Source organism: Triturus cristatus, chromosome 4_2 (genome assembly GCF_964204655.1).
Source record: "Triturus cristatus chromosome 4_2, aTriCri1.1, whole genome shotgun sequence".
Taxonomy (NCBI): domain Eukaryota; kingdom Metazoa; phylum Chordata; class Amphibia; order Caudata; family Salamandridae; genus Triturus; species Triturus cristatus.
In genome coordinates this window covers 593,753,276-593,774,283 of record NC_140586.1, presented here as the reverse complement: position 1 = coordinate 593,774,283, position 21,008 = coordinate 593,753,276, and the positions used below count along the sequence as shown (strand labels likewise).

General features: G+C 45.6%; 1 protein-coding gene across 1 annotated transcript in view; it reads left to right on the top strand.

The window, feature by feature from the left end:
• Nucleotides 1-2,662: 2,662 nt before the first annotated feature.
• ACADM (acyl-CoA dehydrogenase medium chain) overlaps nt 2,663-21,008 on the top strand; it is a 450,379-nt gene continuing 432,033 nt past the window's right edge. Inside the window, exon 1 of the mRNA XM_085602258.1 lies at nt 2,663-2,787. Coding sequence (XP_085458384.1) covers nt 2,764-2,787 — 24 coding nt within the window. The 5' untranslated portion in view covers nt 2,663-2,763. The remainder of the gene's footprint in view (nt 2,788-21,008) is intronic.

Genomic DNA, 21,008 nt, shown 5'->3' with positions numbered 1-21,008 from the left:
CCTTTAGACTGAGCACCCAGTGACACTGAAAGACCAGGGTCGAACACCTAATCTTCAGAATAAGAGTCTAATACCTTAACCACTAGGCCAGAATGACTCTCTCCCCAACCGGAGAAGCAGTGAGAGCAGCCACCCGGGAAACGGAAGCACACCCCGCCAGCTGCCCCAAAGGAGACAGCAGGGCCCAAATCACAGAGCCCGCTAAAGCATGGCATAAAGCCAAAAAAATGGAGGGGGCGCAGGTAGCCCAAAAGCCTGCCCAGAGCCCGCTAGAGCAGAGCTGTGAACCCAACCGGACAGTGCGCAGGCCAGAAGGTGGGGGAACCAGAGTGTGAGCCCGCTGGAGCAGGGCCTCCCCCCCAGGGCACCGGGACCTGCTGGAGCAGGACCTCAGCCCAACTTACCTGATCAGACGCTCTGGAGAAACTGCAGCATAGAACTAAAAAAACAGGCTGATGGGTTGGGCCGGCCCGCCTCTTATAGAGGTCATGGGTGTATTGGGTCAGCCATATTGGGAAGGGATGGGAGGCTGACTTTTTTTGCTTTGGAGGGTTCTGGTGTGGAGCTGAAGCTCACTTTGTTAGTCATGTGGCGAGGAAGACTAACGAGGAGGTAATGTGTGATATTCTTTTTCAGTTTCGGAGGAATAAGAAGGAGTGAGTTGGAGCTTCTCAGCGATCTGGATTGACCTGCTCTTACCAGTTTGTTGTTCAGGTAGTTAGGGGCCGGAGAGTGAAGGGTTTTGTGTGTGATGGAGGCCACTTTGTAAATACACCTCCCTTCCATGGGAAGCCAGTTGAGGGAGTTGAGAGCTGGAGTGATGTGATCAAATCTTTTTACTCCAGATACGAGTCGAGCGGCCATGTTCAACACTGCCTTTAGAGGGGCTAGGTGAGCTTTTGGAGTCCCTGTTAGGATGGCGTTCCCGTAGTCGATTTTAGAGAGAACTAGGGATTGGACTACTGTCTTGAGGTCATCATGGGGAAGAAAAGGTTTGAATTTCTTGAGGTGTTTTAAAGAGAAAAGAGCGCTTTTTGCAGAGTTTTTGATGTGGGTCTGCAAAGATAAGTTCTTGTCAAGGGTGATGCCTAGAGACTTAACTGAGTCGGATAGGACGATGGGGCAGTTTAGGGCGACCAGATTCTTGAGCCATTCTTGGATTGGACGATGGTTGCTTTTTGGAGAAAATAGGATTCGTTCTGTTTTATCTGGATTGAGTTTTCAGTGGTTAGCGTTGAACCAAGTTTGGATCTCGGTTAGAGTGGCATTGAGGTGTTGGATGTCGCTGGGAGACTTGATTTTGAAATAGATTTGGGTGTCATCAGCGTAAAGGTGGTAATTCACTCCAGCTTTTTTCAAGATGATTGTGAGGGGCTCCATGAAAAGATTGAAGAGGGCCGGGGAGAGGATCGAGCCTTGCGGGTCCCCATGTGTGACTTTTGTTCGAGAGACAGGAGTTGATTCTAATTTGTTGCGAGTGGTGTTGAAGGAAGGAGGTGAACCATTTTAGTACTGTGCCATTGATGCCGGAGCGCTTCGACATGGTCTCCAGAAGCGCTGGATGATTTACTGTGTCGAATGCCGCAGATAGGTCAATAAGGATGAGTAGGCAGGCATCACCTTCATCTAAAGCCTTGTGAATATCGTCAGAGACGTTGAGCATAGCTGTTTCCGTACTACAGCCTTTCCTGAATCCTGATTGAAAGGTGTCGAGGAGGTTGAACTCATCAATGTGTTTGTTGAGTTGGTGGAGAACGCATTTCTCCAATGTTTTTGCAAGGAATGGGAGGTTGGAGATAGGTCTGAGGTTGTTGAGATCATTAGGGTCGGCGACTGGTTTTTTGAGAATGGGTGTGATTTGTCCAAGTTGAAGGGAGTCTGGGACACAGCCTGAGGTGAGAGAGGCGTTGATGATTTTTGTCCAGAAAGGGGAAATAGTGTGGTTAAGTTCTTTTATGTTCCCTTGACACACCCCATCAGATAAGAGAATAATCATAAAACTCAGAGACACCGTAGACTCGGTGTCCCAAGGGCGTGCACAGAAAAGCTACAGGGCGGTAACCAAAAACCCTGCAGAGCAATGGCAAGACAGAGTTTTAAATAAATATCGACCTTGCCCAATAGAAACCATGGGCGGGATCAGAAGTCCTTCTCCCAAAAATACTTTTACCCCAATAAATCTCGCTGCGCGCTGCAACGCTAGGCGAGACCTAAAAAGTAGCTCGCCATCTTCCCTTTAGTTGACAAGAAGAGAATGCTCCGCCCTTAACACGAGCGATCTGCGGCCATGTTAGAACAGAAACAGATACATTATTTGATCAACACAATGTCAGTTTAAAACTGCACTTCTTCAATAACAGCTGCCGTTTTCACTTAGCACTCGTAAATAATCATTTAAAAATTTAAAAAAAAGTCCACGTACTATGATTAATGTAGTATTTCTTATTTAAAAAACTGTACAAAAAGACAAATCATTATTTTAATGGGTTTTTTGTAATGCTACATTTTCTATTTATAGTAAAACCTTTTCTCTTCTCAAAGCGTGTTTTTGCGAAAAACGAGCGCAGTTCTCTCTGAATCTGCCATCTTGAGTGGAAGGAGCTGGAAGGAGAGCGCAGTGCACAAGCCCGCCCACTCTGACTCTTGTGGGCGGTGTCAAAAACCAAAAAGGCGGAGTCTCCGATCCAGGGAGAGGCAGCCTCTAGTTATACAAGGCGCAAAGGAAGAGAACGGATTGCAGGGGATAGTGCAGGAGCAGCGGCTATGGCAGTAAGAGCGAGTGGCAGGGTGAGTTTAGAGAAGGGGTGCCTCTTTCTATCGCATTTGGCACTTTATCATACAGTGTTCCGTTTCTTTGTGCTACTTTAATTTGACCTCTGTGTCCGAAGACTTCAAGGCCTGTCCCGTGCGTTACTAGGGCAAAGGTCGGCGACGTCATCCCCCCCTTGTCCTGTCATCGCTTTTAACGTTTTAATCGCAGAATCAAGCTCCTTCTGCTAAATCGATTTGTTTTCGAGATTACTAAAGCAAAGTGTGGAAAATTTGGCTTCAAGTTCAATATATGTTGTCTTTAATAGCGCACACGTGGCCACGTAAAGCTACGAGTGGATTAGAAGTTTAGTTTGAGGCAAATGTATCTGTTGCACACTGTGAGTTCCTGTCAACAAGACGTTTCTTGTTTGCTTTGAGAACAACCATGTAAAACTTTATGAAACGAATTGTTCTCCAGCATACCTGTCAAGCGACCTGGAGTTGGCACCTTCGCTTAGATAAGAATAAAAAGGCTCGAATCTGTTATTTTAAGATTGCCTTCTTACCATATTGACATCAATCAGTCAACATTTGGAAAGCGTGGCGTTGTCACCCCTGGGGTTATCGAGCACTGGGGTGCAAGCTCTCTGTCGAAAAGTGTGAGGAAACAGGGGGAAGAGAGAAGCAACGAGCATAAAACAGGCAAAACAGAGGGCAGAAAAACAAGCGAGCAGAAAAAAACCAAACCGAGCAGAAAGGCAAAATGGAAAGCAGAAAGGTAAAACAGAGCAGAAGGGGGCCAAACAGATGGCAGAAAAATGAGCATAAGGCCAAACCAGGGGCAGAAAAACTAGCAGAAAGACAAAACAGGGCAGAAGAATTAGCAGAAAAAGCAAAACAGTAGAATAGTGAGAAGAGGGGGTGAAACAAAGGGCAGAAAAGGCTAAACGGAGGACAGAAACGAGGCAAAACAGAGGGCAGAAAAAACTGGGAGAAAAGGCAAAACAGAGCAAGAGACCAGCAGGGGAGGCACAAACAGGGCAGCAGGTAGGCCAGTAGTGGGAGATAGCAGACCTTTGGCAAGCTGGGCAGGAGAGCTGTCAAAGGGGGAGTTTGCACGAGGACCTGGTCATTGGGGTCATGCTGTGGCCTCCATTAAGTTGGTCCTGGGGGTGAGGGGGTGGTGCTGGGTGGCAGGAGGATGGAAATGGCTGGAAGAGGGAAGGCAGAAAAACAAACAGCAAAGACAAACTGGGCAGAAAAACGAGCAGGAAAGACAAAACCGGGCAGAAAAACTAGCAGAAAAGGCAATATGGAGGGCAGAAAAATGAGCTGAAAAGGCAAAACAAAGCAATAAGCAAGCATAGGAGGCACAAAAGTATGGCAGCAGGTAGACAGGCTGCAGAAAGTAGCAGAATGTGGCAAGCTGGACGGGAGAACTCTCGCAGGGGGCACGAGGAGCTGTAAGCACCTAACTATGGTTGCAGCATCTAGGCTGGAAGTGTGTATTTGCTAGTAAAATAGCTCTGGATGTTAGGACACCTGCTGCAACGCTATAGATGTTGAGCAACTTGGTATGATATTTGCAAGTCGTTGGTTCACTTACTGTAGTCAATTGGGTTCAGATGGTAGATCTGAATCACCCTGAACTCACTGACGGGATTGCGCGTGCTGCAGAACAAAGACCTACTGGTTTGTTTAGGCAGATTTGATAATTGTATCTGGAAGGCACGTTTCTGGTTCTGTAAATATATAAACGGGCTTTGCCGGTAACCTAATGTAAACAACTATATAAGACTTGATTATTGCACAACTGTCTCAAACTCTAATACTTATGTCAATTAAAAACAAATAAGTATCACTGAGTTGGATATTGTTTGATAGCTGCCTTCATATTGACCAACATTGAAATATTTCTACTTTTAATAGGTGGCAAATTAAAGTTTGTAGCGTGCATTGAATGGGCTTATTAATTTGTATTACTTATGCTTAAGGCAGGATGCAACATACCTTAAATAAAGCAGTTGCTGCCTGCTCTCTCCCTGTTTTTCTGATATCATCACACAAGTTTTCTTTGGAACTCATGCTTTTTTGGGAAATTTAAGAACTAGAACTCTCATAAGGATTGATCTCTTGGCCTGGTTGCGGGCATGGTGTATCTTTGTCTTTTATTTTGATTGTCTGTTGAGTCTGGAGGGTAAGTATCTTGCCTGGAGCCATCAGAAAAGTACAACAAGCATTAAAAATGCAATAGGTCTCGCCTTTGATTAAGTTAAAGCCATTTGCTTTGCCATACAATACCATTAGCAAAGCAGATAGCTTTAACTTAATCAAAGGCGAGACCAATTGCATTTTCAATGCTTGTTCTTCTAGCAGTCCATGAGACTAAGGTATATTGTTGCTCTCTCACTTATGTACTGCTTCCACCTTTGAATGCACCCTCCCACTGTCTGAGTTGCTCCTCACGCCAGATGTTTTTAACCCTCGCTCTTCCTTGCCTGGCCAAACACCTACTGCTCACATTGATCAGTGGCATTTACATCCTCTACCCACCCGATCCACCATTGCTCCTCCACCCCCCTCTAATTTGTTTTAATTTTTTCTTCTTTGGGAGGTGTGAAAGCTGCAATTTGCTGCCAGGCCACAGCCTTCTGCACACATTGTATACATTTTTATTCAGCACTCTTAGATAGGCGTCCATCTGCCATCTTGGAAAGGTAAATAAATACATGACAGTCGTGTCATGTTGTTTGCACTTTTACAACTTTTGTGCACAATAAGCCTATGCCAAAAGGACAAGTCACATGAATATAGCAACCATCGGAAATATGTCATGTGTAGATTTCAAATAATGTATAGAATTTTAAAAAAATGTTTTGACATCTGTCCACAGGAATCTATGTGATGGCAAAATATACCATTACAAATTGCCCTGAGCAGTCTTAAAATTTACGAGGTGCATCATCAAAATGTAGGTAGGGGGTGGGCAAAATCATCTATACAATTTCATAAGCTTCTTAGTTATAGGGAGACGCAACAAAAGCTCTGAAGAATAATCAATGAAATTTCTTCCTTAATACAGCTCTTCTTAAAAAAAAAAACATGTACTAAAAAGAAACCAACCAGCAATTGTCTAAGGCTTCATTCAAGCTGGTTGCCATGGCTGATGCCCTATTCGTCTCATGTTGTCCACAACACCAGATGAAAGATCAGCCAATTTAAAAAAGCCTCTGAAGTAATGGATTTGGTTCAGGAAAGACCAAAATCCACAGCTTCTTTGAGGATATAAATCTTGCACAAATCACCCTCCTTGAGCAGTCCTCCAGTGCTTCTGGATGCAAAAATACAACTACACGGAAAGGCCTCACATCGAAAAGCTTGTCGTATTCGCACGTCTACATTGGCACAGTGACGCATACACATACATGCACTCGCAAAAACACACCACCTACCAACTTACAGACACATCCTATATACAAACAACTCCATATGTACTTATTTGTACACATTTATACACCAAGAAATACACAAGTACTTATGCACATGTCAAAACGTACACATAAACTCGTACTCAAAGACTTACACACTTAACCACGGGCAAACACAAGCATAGATGCGTATGCAGGCGCAAATACACATAGACTCACAGATTCACATACATACAAACTTATAAATCCAGACACACCATCCAACACACTGATGCACACGGCACCCATATACAATCACACACGCATATACACACACAGATTCGGAGATCCAGACACGCAGATACACTCGCAGCTCCAGACACACGCCATCAGACAAACATACATAGACCCACACATGCGCACACACAAATACAGATCCAGATACACAATCAGACATGCCCACGTGCATACACTAACGCGCGCACACATGTAAACACGCACACACTAAGATGCAGCGAAGAGAGCCAGAATGAAGTGTGCGGATTGGAGGGGGATAGGCAACCCCTTCCCACCCTCACCCAGTCCCTATAAATCATTCAAACATGGACCCACTCTCTGGGCTGAGACCCCGGGTGACCCCATAAAAGGAGCAGCAGGAGAGCGGGGCGCCTGGTGCCTCCAAATACCAACTTGGGCACTCTCCTCTGTGGCAGCCCACGCAGACACAGGGGCCGCTGGCACTGCCGAGTTCAGATGAGCCATGCAGGGGTAACCCAAGGCTGATGCAGTGAATGTATGATGCAGTGGTTCTCTGAGGCTGATACACAGTGAATGTATGGCTGTGTCAACACGGGGCACCACACAGGGGCGGCCGGGGGTCAGTGGTACAGGGGTGCGGAGGTGGGGGCGGCAGACTGGGCCTGCTGGTGACCCGCGGAGGTCACGGTGTCCTGCACTTAGCGGTAGCTGTGGACGGTAGCAGCAGGCCAGCTCCTGTCCTATGTCCCGGGCCCAGAGTAGCAGCAGGCAGAGCCCCGGGCGGCAGCTTGTGGTCCAGGTCGCAGCCATGCGCTCAGCCCCCGTGCCCCGGCTCCAGCAGCAGGAAGCCCCCGGCGCCCTCACGCTTCCGCCTCTTGTGCAGCTTCAGCAGCAGAGCCCGGCGCACACTGCCATCCCCTCCGCTGCACACACGCATTTTTCACACGCTCATGTCACCTGCTTTGACGGAAGTTTGTGGAGAGGAGAAAAAAACAAGATCTCGGCAGGCATTATACACTGGTAACACAAGCCCAACTTCCCTGATTGCCATGTGGCAGCCCACAGCTTTTCTTCGGAAAACACACGCATAAACGGAGTGCGTCTGCTAAAGTTCACGGACCGCGCTCCAGCAACGTGTGTAATAAAAGCCTAGATGTAGTATTTCCAAACATAATTAGGGTCCACTAGTAATAAAGCCCAGCCGCAGCCACTGCATGATTCTGTAAACCATCATGCATCTTTGCGTCCCTGCTGTTTTAACTTGATCACTACAGCTTCCCCAGTAAGAGAACAGCTCCTGGCACTGCTGCTGAGCTGGCATAGATTGAGAACCCTGCTGTGATTTGGCAAAACACATCCGGAATTAAATGTTTAAAGACAACAAGTGTTTCCAAATGATTTCTGAAACCAAAACAAACCTTTTCTATTGTACTGGAAACAAAAAAAAAAGCATGGCTGCGCGAAAGTGAAGGCCACGCTATTTAAAAGCAAGCCGCCATGCGCGCGAGCCTGTGCGATGGGAAGACCCGAGCTATGAGAACAAAATGGCGTGGGACTGTCCACTGTATCACGGACCCGCACATGCTGTCTGCTATGGACAGAAGGCCAGAGCAGCCATCCTTGTCCATGCAGGCGCGTGCATGCGCCCATGGCAGAAAATCGATTCCAAAAGGTCTCTCTGACGAGGGCAGCGCATGCGCTGCTTTTCGCCAGGCGAGACCTAAAAAGCTGGAGAGAAGGGATGCATGCCAAGCAATGGAGTTCAACGATGTAAGTTTGGTCACTGGTCAAACTCTTCACAGCTGGCAACTTCGAAGTGTTCTAACATAATATGTTAACACCTTCAGTAATTTCTGGATTTTTAGCCAACTGACTGTTGCCTATTCTATAGCGTGGCATCTTGTATGTAATATTGAATTTGCTCTTTGCTAAAAACCAAGCCATGACTTACTGAAGGTGACACCGATGTCACTGGACCATTAAACAGCTACGATGGCAGCTAACGTTGTATTCCATCGGGTGTTTCAGTCTACCACGTGTTTTATTGATCATTTCATGGTACATGCTGTACTGTTACACACCGTCTGGTGTTTTTCTCGAAATTACGTTTTCATGTTGCTTACGTGATAAGGAACAAGAACCTTCTTTTTTTGTGCTAAACTGATTTGATAAATTTGATGTAGTACCAGAAGTCCCATTACATGACTGTTTCCTTTGCACGTTGACTTACTGGCCCTTTGGTGGGTGATTTTAAAGGCTTACTAGGTTGATTTCGTTTTACTTTTCGTACTTTAGCGTGGTGGTAACTTAAGTGAGACAGTCTACAGGTGACTCTGGTTTGTATGATTCTCATGTTTGGGGCACTAGCTAACGTGGATTACAAATTGGCCATGCATCATAAGTAAGGGTACATGTAGACGTGAGTCGTGCAAAAAAAAAAAAAATGTCAGAGTTCTTTAAAGTTCAAGAACAGTTGAGCATGTTTGACATTTGTTTCATTTTAATATTGCCATAGATTTCTGCAATAAGTAACTTTTATTCAAAGTTATCATTTTACAAGCATTACTTAGGTTATCTTTTGTTTTTTTATTTTTGTAACAAAATGCCCTTCGTCACAAGTAAGCCAAGGGGCAAACATTTTTAGTTTGCACAATTTGTCAATAATATTACAATATTTCAGTCTATTAAGCTGCACACAAATTATGTTTCGTGTATTTAAGGCTCACTCTAAATTGTAGCGCTTCTACATGCGTGCAGATTTTGCAGTTACGGAAGGTGAAATGCAGTGGGCTAAATCCATTTCCCCCTGATCAGACTGGGTGACTAGATAACATGCTTCTTTGAGCCCAGGTTTTATGATCGGAGTTTGCAGTTCAGCCACAGGGGTTATCTCTAGAGTTGTACAGGAACAGCAAATTGTTAGTGTATAGTTGTTTTTCAAACTCAACATTACTACACACTGATCAATGACCTTGACTATGTGGTACATCTACCAAGCACTTTGTGAAAAGTCTTTCTGGAACTATGATGGCTAAATCGAATGCAATTTCTTCAAAAAGGGGCAGAAGAATACAAAATGAAATGTAGAGCTTCATAGTTAGCGCAAAAGAAATCCAGCACATACCATGTATTTAAAAAAATCAGATTTTTTGCTTAAATAAAAGTAAAAGAGAGCACTCTACTTTGTTAATATGAATGGCTGGGGCTTGACCTAAAGAAATAAAGCAATTTATGAAGAAACTCCGCACTTCAAAGGATTCAGAAAGTTGTATTAATACAACAATAAAGTCACAAGTGGCCTGGCACTTATTTTGAAAGGGACAAATCTGAGAAGTTCACTTTGACTAGAGTCTATTAGACATATTTCTACTTTCTTAATCTTCGTTTATTTCAAGGGGGAGAGGAAACATATACAAGTGATGTTTTTATGCCAGTGCTATGTTACAGCATAATCCTTCAATTAGCTGGCTACTGTGCATTTTTTGTTGTTGTTGCTTTTTTAGGTCTCGCCTAGGCAGCGCGAATGCCCTGCTCTAGGAGGGCCTTTAGCCATGGGTCTGCTCCTTTTCAAGCACACTCGTGCTTGTGGTGGCATCCACCTTGCGGGGAGCGAGCAGTGGCGCGTGTCCTAATTGGCCTCTGCTCCCTCCCTCAAGGCGAATGCCACCACAAGCACGAGTGTGCTTATAAACAGCTGCTGCTTGTTTGAGTTTCAGCATTAGTCATTCAGTCATTAAACCACCACTACCACGTCCACCATGTCCTCCACCATCACCGCGTCCACCATCACCGTGCCAACCACCGCCGCGTCCACCGCCACATTCACCGCCACCTTCACCGCCATCACTTCGCCCACCACCACCATGTCCACGTCCTCCTCCACCACCACCCGTGACAGGTAAAGTGTCACTGGAGGGCAGGGGTAATAGGAGTGTCAACTCCGCCTGTACATGGGACTTTTAAGGATGCATTGGGTGCGAGAAGACGAATAGGGGCTAGAAGTATTACACCAGACACAAGATACATTTTGAAGAGCCGCAATGTCACAGGGGCTCCTGTAAAAGCACTTGTAGCATCTCTACCTCACACTGGCATACCTGCACGAGCCACTCACTTGAAACAAGCATTGACATAGCCAATAGGTCTCGCCTTTGGTACCTTATACGTGTTTAGCCATGCAACACTTGATGTTGTTGCACCAAGGATATTGTGCTGGATAACTAAACACTTATAAGGTCCCAAAGGCGAGACCTATTGACTATGCCAATGCTTGTTTTTTTTAAATCCGTACACAACTAAATTAAACTGAAGACTGTACCAAGTCAGTGCAAGATATTTGGTGTAGCTCACCTACCTATAAGAGCAAGTGGTTTGGTTGAGCTTTTAAAATTTGATTGAGTGCTTCAAGCATAGTCTGCTAGTGACCTGTTCTCTTCCTTTTGATGTGTGTACTTCTTTCAGGGCAGTTTCTCAGCATTAGATGTTGGTCATGGATGCACCTTCTGCCTTTACGCAGTGTCCTTGTTATAGAAGATGTTGAGCATTTTGCAGTAGTCCTTACATTTTATCCCAGACTCCGCCGGTAGCTAGTGGACTCTTTTCAGTTTAAGGTGTGTGTGCTCTAGCTTTCTACGTTGTGACACAATTTGGCCACCTGGTTCTGAACCTGTTGCATCCTGTTGAGATTTTTTGAGGCGAGGTTAATGGAGAATCTCTTTATATAAACATGCTTGCATGTAATTGCAGCTTTCGGATCATATCATAAAAGACATCATACAAAACGGGCTTTCATTAAATGAGCTTTTGCATTTGGGCATTAATCTACAGTTGCTAGCTGGCATGGTGGTTGTTGTTCATTTAATGTCAAAACTGTGCAGTCTGTCGATGGCGGATAGAAAGACATTCTGTCCCAAGTTGGTTTTGACGCCAAAGTGATCTGTACAACTTAAGTTTCTCTGCACAAGGCATCTACATTCAGTGATTTATCGTAAGCTGAATAAGTACAGGATTATCTCGACAAGAGCCACCATACCTGCCTTCTCGTGAACGTTTACCTAGAACTGTGTCCTGAACAAAGTCCTAGTTGCCACCCATTCTGTTCTTCTGCCTTCTATGTAGCTTATCTGCGTGTAGTAAATGCGAGCCCTTGAGTGGCCTGATGTTTTATAGTCCTCTGGTGTCTGCTAAAGCTGTACTAAAAGATGCTGCTCTGCAATGGCGGTTTTGAATGCTTGGACCTCTTATTACCCAGCAGGTCTTTCGGGATCAGAATGATTCGTCTGGTAACTCCTAGACAGTGGATCACAACACAGAAGTATTATCATATTCCTTACTTTCTAGGTGATCTCAGATATTCAGCTCTTTGTTTCTTTTGTATTTGCTCATAGATCTGGCCTTACTGACTTACTGGAACGCAAGAGTAGAGGGAGCTTTGTGACTCAAAATCTGACTACGTTTTTTTCTTAAGACTAAGTTAAGTTTATTACACTATAGAGCACTATCACATGGCACTTATCAAATACCTTGTGATTTGCTCTGTTAGGTGACTCAGGCTAGACAGGATACAGTAACATTCCGCTAACAGTAACATTCTCTACCTGGTGAGAACCCATAACTCTATCTGTTAGGTGATTCGTCCTTGTGTTGGATGATGATGTCAGGCCATGACTCCTGCTCTTCTTATCCATCTAAGAGGGTAACTACGGCGTCTTGAGGTGTCCTTGGCTTATGTAGTCGAGTTAAACGAAAGGCTATTCCTGCATAAGGTGGCGTGGTTACGAGGTATGTTCAAAGCATGTCAACAGCAGTTGAGAGAAAAAGATTAATGTCTGCAGAAATGAGTATTCAAACAGTATATAATAACCAAAAAGTAAAAGGTGAAAATTGAGAGGTTGATGAAAGCCAAACTTGAAATAAAGAAACCACCCACTCAAGTTTTAAAGGAATGCTTCGAATAAAGTTGGGATGCAGGAATAAATGGTTTCAGAAATAATCTTTAAAGCTGTAAAAGTGTGATAGGAGATTTAGAGGAAAAAGCGGAGGTTTGTACTTACCTAGGCAAAGTTTTTTGCTGGCAACTGGAAATGTGTTCTTTCACATATGAAACCATGCTTTGGAAATGATTTTTACTAGTTTTGACCGCATCTAGTTTCATTCTAAGGCCCTCGGTATTAGTAAACTTTTATTGAGACTGTAAATTTGTACTACTGGTGTTACCATTAACCTGCTGGTATTGTAATACCCTGGGAATTGGAAAAAAATTAACCGTTACAAGTTGGAGACAGATGATCCATTTTGAAAAGGAGAATCGATACAAGAACTGGTTTTACCGCATCAGATTTCCCAAGTAATGTTTCATTCTGGGCCACATTTTAACCTGAAGATTTTGTGTGTTTGAGCAGCAAGAGTCCTCGGGGAAGGCTATCTAGGCCTGTGGGTTTACCACATTACTTCAAATCTTGATTGCTCAGTAAGCCTGGTAACTCCCATCTTACTGAGACTTGGTACTTGACGGTTAGTGTGAAAACTTTGATCTATGCCTCTCAGCACAAGCATCCCATCTAGACCACATGCTAAATCGTGCCTAAGCAATGAAGTTGGCCATGAAAACAGTGCCTTCTATCACATAAGACGAGATTTAATTGGCTCCTTGGTCTGACATTGTAGTCCTTGGAAATCCAGCCCTAGAAAAGATCCCCAGGAGAGCTCTCGCTCTAACCTGTCATGCTTCTCAGAGGTTCAGCCTCAGGATGTTTGGTGACATAATGTACCTCAACTAAGTTACACTTGTTGCCTGACTGTGAGAGGGGATCAAATGTACCAACTATGTCTATTCCCACTGCTGGAACACCTACACCTGGTAAAGGCACTAACAATACGCTTTGTCCTCCCTCCTGACATACCACACACTTGGCAAGCAGGGGAGGTTTGTCTGAACCGCTCAGCATCTCTGTGCATCCCTGGCCAGTAGAAACGAGAACCATTCCTGTAGAAAAGAGGGCCATTCCTGTGTTTTTATAATTCCCAGGCATCCTGCCAAGGGTTCCTCAAGGGCCAGTGACAGCAGGAAATTCCTGTGCACCAGTGGAACCACTATCCTCTTGCAGGATCCTGACTCAAGTTTTTCTGGCTCACTGTACAACAGGCCATCCTCCCAGCCTATATAGTTCTTCTCAACCACTCTGTTGCTGACCTATTCCTAGGCTTCCTTCTGAAATCCCGCAAGCTTAAGTCACTCTTCCTGTGCTTTGCGGAAATCATCCGGGGTAGGCTCCTCGGCAGCTAACATGCTCTGCTGTTCTGGAAACTGACCATACTACAGCACCTGGTTTGCTTCAGGAGCCTCATGATCCCCTTCCTCTGATGCAAAAGCGATGACCTCCACGTCTAGTGCTTTCCTGGAGTCTGCCCATTACTGCAAACTTCCTTGTTCCGGTCCCTGCATTTCGGGATTGTTCCCAGTCTTCTAGAGAATTGACATGCCTCAAGCCACACAGGCTTCTGATCGTGGCACCAAGCCAGGGGCGATCAGATCATTGCCCAAGAGACAACCAGCCCGTTGCTTATCCCTTGCCCCAACATTTGCCATGGCCACCTTGCCCTTGAACTCTGTCTCAACTCAGTCAATTTAGTACTCCACAGGCCTAGAAAAAAAATATAAAATTTTTACTAGACCTGCAGGTCTAGTAACCTGAATATTCTACTTGACCTAACTCTAATGTACTTAACCCATAAAATGGTCTCAAAGCGTGTGATCGTAGGCAAATATTTTATTTCACTGAGTCACCTTTTTCTTCATTATCACATTTGTGTGCACATTCAAATATTTGAGTTCAGCATTTCTGTTTGATTTAGTACACTAAACGTTTGCTCCAAGAATGAGCTACCTTCCTTCACTCATAGACAATCTGGTCTGCCACAGGCATCCTTCCAATGGCAAATGCCCCATTAAGGCAGGTGCATTAGACACCTCATAAAAGGCGTCAACCACCACGATAGGGTCAAGTAGCTCCTATTTGCCCCTTGGCCTCTCTGAACGGGGTTTTGACAATTGGCAGCAAGCTGTGGGACACATAATAACTAGGACATTCAAATATGTGAGTTTAAAAAAAAAAAGATTTTGATTTAGTACACTAAACATTTTCTCAAAGTATGAGCTACCTTTCTTCACTCATAGACCATCTGGTCTGCCACAGGCATCTTTCCAATGGCGTTTTCCCTTCCAATGGCAAATGTCCATTAAGGCAGGTGCCTTAGAAACCTCATTCAAGGCCTGCACCCTACGAGCGATCTCAAAGCTCCTAAACCATGCCAAGATGTCCTGATCTTCCACATACACTCGCACAATATTTTTTGTAACCTTGGCCACAACCTGGCTGTTAGACCTGCCAGTCCTCTGGCTGTCCCCTCCTCATTTTTTCTTCCTTTACCCTCTAATTTTTCTGTCCACTAGTTTTTTTGGTGTTGACTTAAAGGCTCTGGGCGCCCCATTATCACTAATTGATGGTGTGGCGCAAGGTGCTTCCCTAAAATGGAGGGAGGTAGAGAGCTCTTCCACAAAATGGTGGCCTAAAACTGTCACCTCAGAACCTGGGCCATAGGCTGGCATGAGGAGTTCCAGAACTTTCTGGACCACTCTGGATAGTCAGGGCCCAGGCTATATATAGAGGTGAGTTGCGGCGGTCATTTTAGGTGGGGTGGAAGGTGTGAAGTGAGGTGGTCAGGAGCAAGGCACCTGAGTGGAGAGGTAGGTGCGCTGGAGGGGGGGGGAGAACTGACTGTTCTTAGGGCCTGCTGTTTCTCCCCCCACAGTTGATACTACCCCCTACCTCGTGACCTAGCCTTGCCTTCAACCTCTAACTCTGGGATCACGTTAACCGTCTGTGTTTCCCGCCTAGTCAGGACCCCTGAAGGGAACTGAGTGAGAGAGTGACCTTCACCGACCTTTTCCACCATTTCCCTGACTTTGCTTAGCTGAGGCGACCCTGTGAGAGTAGGGGGCGCTGGGTGTCAAACAATTCACCACCCCTCAAACTGTGGGCCTGGCCTGAATTTCTACACCCCCCATTGAGGAGATCCTTAAAGAACTCACCACTGTGGCCTGGGGGCCAGAAAGATTGTCCCTGCTATTGCTGGGGCCCGCGGAGAAGCCCGGGGCCCTGTCGCTGACTTCACAGCTGAGTTTGCGTGGTCCCCAGGGCTGAGGAGGCCGCTAGAGTTCAGGGAGGGCCTTGTTAGGCCGAGCAGACTAATCGAGGCCGCGTAGGCCTGAAGCCGGTGTCTCCTGTCATTTGACGGGGGCGGACTGTCAAGCGCCGCCCCCGCCGCTTCACCTGTCGCTGACTGGGCCGCGCCCCCGCAGGCCGCACTGTCATTGGCGGCTGCGGGTGCGCCCTGGCTGTGGTGTGTCGTCAGTGCGGAGCCTCGAGAGGTGTGTCCGACCCGGACATCGCCGGGAAACCTGCACGGCTGACGGAGGATCTTCGCAAGGGCCGGTGAGGCCGAAGTCTGAGGTAAACCCTGGGGAGGAGGGCAGGAGGCCTGGGAGAAGCCCAGTGCACGCCCCTCCCCCGGGGAATCCGATCGTCGGGCCTGCTTGGCCCTGCAACTACCCCGGAGTGGGGAAGCGGCCGAACCATGGCCCAGTGAATTCGTGCCAGTATAATACTAAATGTTGGCCCCTAGAATGGAAATAACTGCCTCCCCAGTCAACATGAGTCCCCTACGGAGGTAGCCAGTTCAATGCTCAGCGCTTGGTCCCCTTGATAAAAAGCATGAGTGAAGCGCTATATTTAATGACTCTACTCAAAGTACTGTGTGATCGCTAAGAGAAACGCTATATTTAATGTCGCTATGTGAAGTGCTATGTTTAGACCCTCTATTTAAGGCGCTATGAAATCGCTATAGGTAGTGCTATATTTAATGTCTCTGTCCAAAGCACTATTGAATTGGCAGTACTGTGATTGATCATCAGGTGGCGTGCTTGATTTCGTAACAGATTTAAAATGTCTATGCAATGCCAATCTGGTCACGAAGAAATGTTTAGACCCTAATGTGAAGCGAATAAAAGCTAATTAGGGCCATTTGAAAGGAAAGGAAAAGAATGATAGAAGAGAAGATAAAGCTTTTCTAATTTCTCTAAATTCCTTGGTGTAGTGTCGTTTTTAGTGGTGGTACGCTGGAGTGCTGAGCTGAGTGGAATGCAAGCACGACATAATACTCCGGGATGAAGCCTTATCACCTGAGCCAAGCTACCAAAGGTCTTTAGGTCCAACACTGGCAGAGTAACTTGTCTCAGAAGGAGTGTCCTGGCTGCCATCCTAAGCTTTTTTTTTTTTTTTTTTTTTTTTCTTTTCTTCTTCTTTCAATGGCTATTTTTCCCTCTCCAGCTCTTTCTCTTTCCTTTTCCCTCTCCTTCCTCTCTGCTTCTTTTCCAAGGCCCCTTTTCTAGTGTTTTTCCCACCTCCTCTTCTCTTGTTCCTGGTGAGCTATCTTCAGCTTTTCCTGCTCAAACTCTCTGGTCTCCTTTTGCTGAGCGTTAGCTTTCTGGATAACCAACTGTAAGTTCAGGGTCTCTACTAGACTTCACTCGCTCAAGGGATTTACTCTTGGAATTGGAGACAGTGATCCACTAGAAATTTGCGGTGGTGTACACACCTGAGGCATTGTAGAAACTAAAGGGGGGAGTGCATCTGTGAAAATCCGGAAATTACGTTAGGATTCACAACCGGCATGTATCTGGGATAAATCTGTGCATAGTGGACCCAAGAGCATGACTGCAGAGCACTCGCCTCCTGGGTTCCTAACATGGTTATCTCCTCCGTGACTACCACAGCCTCCTTTTCTTTCACCCTGAGTATCAAACATGTCCCTAATGAAATCGGCAAGTACTTCTGCCCCTATTTCTATGAACCCTCCATTTTCTGTCCCTACATAGATCCTTCATCTGCCATATAGACGTGGTGTTGCAGTCTATTTTCAAATCTGTGTTTTCCATTATTTGTGTGTGGACTTTTTGCATAAAAAATAGGCTTATTGTGTTACTGGCGTAAATTGGATATGACCAATGCTGTACCTTGGCCTCCTAGTTATTAGGTGTTCCACAGCTTGCTGCCAATTGTCAAAACCCTGTTCAGAGGGGACAAGGGACAAATAGAAGCTACTTGGCCCAAACGTGGTGGTTAAGGCCTCTTACTCCTGATATCCCGGGCCTGGCCTACTATGGACTCTGAAAATCTGGGCCAAGTACCCCTTCAGCACTCGACTGTCAGTAGTAGCACTGGTCGCGCAGCCCAAGGCTTGTCAAGGCTGGCAGTCCCACAGTCCTGGTTACAGCTGGCAGAACTCGTGCTGATCTTCTCCACACTGATGAAGAGTTTCAGTTTAGCAAAGTTGGCAATCTCAGGCGCTCCCTTTTATAATCCGTTTCTAGACATAAATGTGATTTGGTGTCTAAAGTCTTTGAAGTTAGTGTTATAGGGGTTGACACTTAAAAGTGCCCACTTCTGTCTTATCTTTTTCTCCAGAAAGTAGCCTGTCCTATCAAGAGTTTATCCAAACTTGATATTCCCAAAATCCCAGACCATGGCAGTGACTAGTGCATCACACCTCAATGTCAGCCTCACTGTTATGCTTATCAAAACGTTACAAAGGCTCCCTGCCCTACTCTTTTTACAATTCTTTTACCATCCTTGTCTCCTTCCTGAGAAGTGTCCAGGCTCTTTTGATCAGTTGCATCTTTCAGAATCAAAGAAGACCCTGGCACTTCCTTCCTTCGGTGTCTCCCACCCAGCTTCTAGGAATGCAGCAATCCAAAAAACCTGTCTGGGGAGCTCCTGCACCTCCACATACTTCACCAACGTGCTTCCATGTATTGTACCATGCACAAATCTGTGCGCGCACACACAACTCCTGCAGGCTTCTATGTACTCTACTACTTCATAGGCACACATATATCCCAGTGCACTCATGTGGACATGCACTGTCTTCCAGGTATTGCACCACTCACCGCTTCACATACATCCCAGCTCTCTCACGTAAACACACGCTGTCTTCCGTTTTTTACACCACTCACAGGTACCCATACATCACACCATGCACATGCAGACACAGGTCCATTGTTTGGCACTAAATTCATCCTAATGTAGGCCAAGGGTGAGTTATGCGCACATCAGGAGTACTTTACACGAGTGGACCAGTAGGCTTTACTCATGTGACATAGGTAAAAAGGCATATTTACTCTACTGGTTGTTAGTACTTGAAACACAGTATGCTCTCACAACTGCACTTCTGCTACATAAAGCCTGGCGAAGGAAGTAGCCTTCCACCACACAAGGGTAGTGCTTTGGTTGCCTCTCCCGGTCCAAGCAAGAAAGCGATGTGCACACGTATGGTTCCTTTTTGCCCACAACCAAAAATCCCAACAGGAAGAGACTCTGTTCTTGGACTTTGTGGACATAAAAGCGTGTCTTGATTGAGTCAGTCACCTCCTTCTCTGGCTTACGTTGCTGAAATACGATTTGGTCTAACCCTGAGGGAAATGGTCATATTGTTTCTCCGTAATTCAGCAAGAGCCCCCTTTGGCAGTGAAAGGGACTGATGTTGAAGCCCGAGCCAGAGTCCCAGCTTATTTAACCTCTTCACCAGTGATCTGAAGATATACTGGTAAGTGTTAGAGCTGATGTCACTACAGTTAATGGTTGTTGATGTCCAGTGTTCTCTGGCGATGCCGTTACTCACTGTCTTAAAAAACTGCTAAAATATTGGTCCATCATTAAATGACCACTGTGCAAATGAACAGCTGGTGATGACGAGCTTAAAAAAAATAAGGTGATGGATTAGAGATAGCCTTCTCATTAAGATTCTTCATTCTTAATCAAGGGTTCCAAAGAATTTCGAATCCTCTGACAGTTTGTGACTTTGCCTAAGTCTTCCCTAGCGAGTCCATTACTTCTTTCAATCAAGTCCAGTATCCGTATTCTACAATTGTCCCTTGACTGATCAAAAAGCCAAGGATGTCAATGCAGCCTTGTACAGAGATGAAGCCGGGGGCTCTATGCCAATTGAGAATTTGGTCAATAGTGAGCTGAAGATCCTAAAACCATTGTATTACCAAATATTCTTAATCAATTTTACCTGGTCCCATTTCCACTCTGTCAGCAACATCGCTCGTCTGTAATGTGTGGCTGGGGGTGCGACTTTACCCACCTAGTTAGATGGTCTGTGTTTACTTGAGATGTACCTGCTAAAACTGCTGTACCTCATGAACCTTTATGCTGACAGAAAAGAGATGTTAAACAACACATGTTGTGTGTGGTTATCTGTTAAAAAGCAAGTAGATTTTACAGAGTAATTATTGGATGAATTGCACACCACTAATGATGTCCGTCTACCAGTGCAGCTTCCAGTCTCCAACTGACATTCAATGGAACTTCACTTTCATGGAGACTGTGAACATTCTGTTGTACCTGCTGCTCAGCCAGTGTGAGTGTGGTGTGGAATGTTGGGGTGGATGATGCACCTGCCGATGTGTTCCCTTCATTCTGCTGACTTGCATAGATTGGTGCATTGTTTTGGTGCTTTTGGGGCATTTGTGTCAACTTTCGACCGCTTTACTTTCTAATATTTAAAATTTGGTTGGCAACCGTCACTTACATGTAACTGCCACTCCTTGTCAGTTGTTTCTAGCGCGAGTCCTGCATTCGGCTCACGCAGTGTTACAGAGCTTCCACGCTCTGTTGCACGCGCGTGCCTTGAGCCACCCAGTACGCTCTCGGTGTACGTGCTGTCAGCGTGCCGCCATCTTGATTGCGGTAAGGCTGGACCTGGAGAGTGTCGGATGTCTTTCCTCAGCATTTGGAGTGATCGCTTAAGGCTTGCGCGTCTTTGTGCCCCTGTGAGGAGTTCTGGTAGCGACATTTTTGTTCATCTAAGAGGTCTGTGGAAGCAACGTGGAACTTTGGTGCGAACGGTTGGATGGGACATTCAAGCCTCCAGTATGTTTCAAGTTTGTTTCCACTGCGGCATTTGATCACCATCCTCGGTGTTGCGACAACATACATTGTCTTCTTTTTGTTTGGTAACCGCTTCAATGCAGGTGCTGGGTGTGATTTTCCTGGGAACTCTCACACCTTCATGACTTTGACCTGCTCTGTATTCCTAGCATAATGGTTGGGTTTAAAAGTTTGTCTTCTTGCAAATGTTGGTCTTTGTATAACTGTGCTTCCTGAATTCACTCTGGGGTTATCTCAACAGGTTTTAAACTTCAGGGAAGGGGTGGATCTTGGCGCAGTGTGTGTGATGTCTTTTATTTTTAAGTCACTCTTGGTTATCACTCTGTGTGGTTGTGGGAGACTCTGTTAAGTCTCCTACTGAGTGTGTGTGAGTTGACTTTTTCACGATTTTACTCTGTTTTATCACCTGGTCGTTGTAGTGAGTGTATGTGCATCTCTCACTTTCGGGTGTGTTTGAGAAGGCTCTTTGTTGCGGAGCTTCTCTTGCCTAACCCTTTTTTTTGAGGTTGTTGGTGACCTTGGTGTGTCACCTTTGTGGGCAATGTTTTGTAGTTGACAACTTATGGTTGTTGTGGGAGTG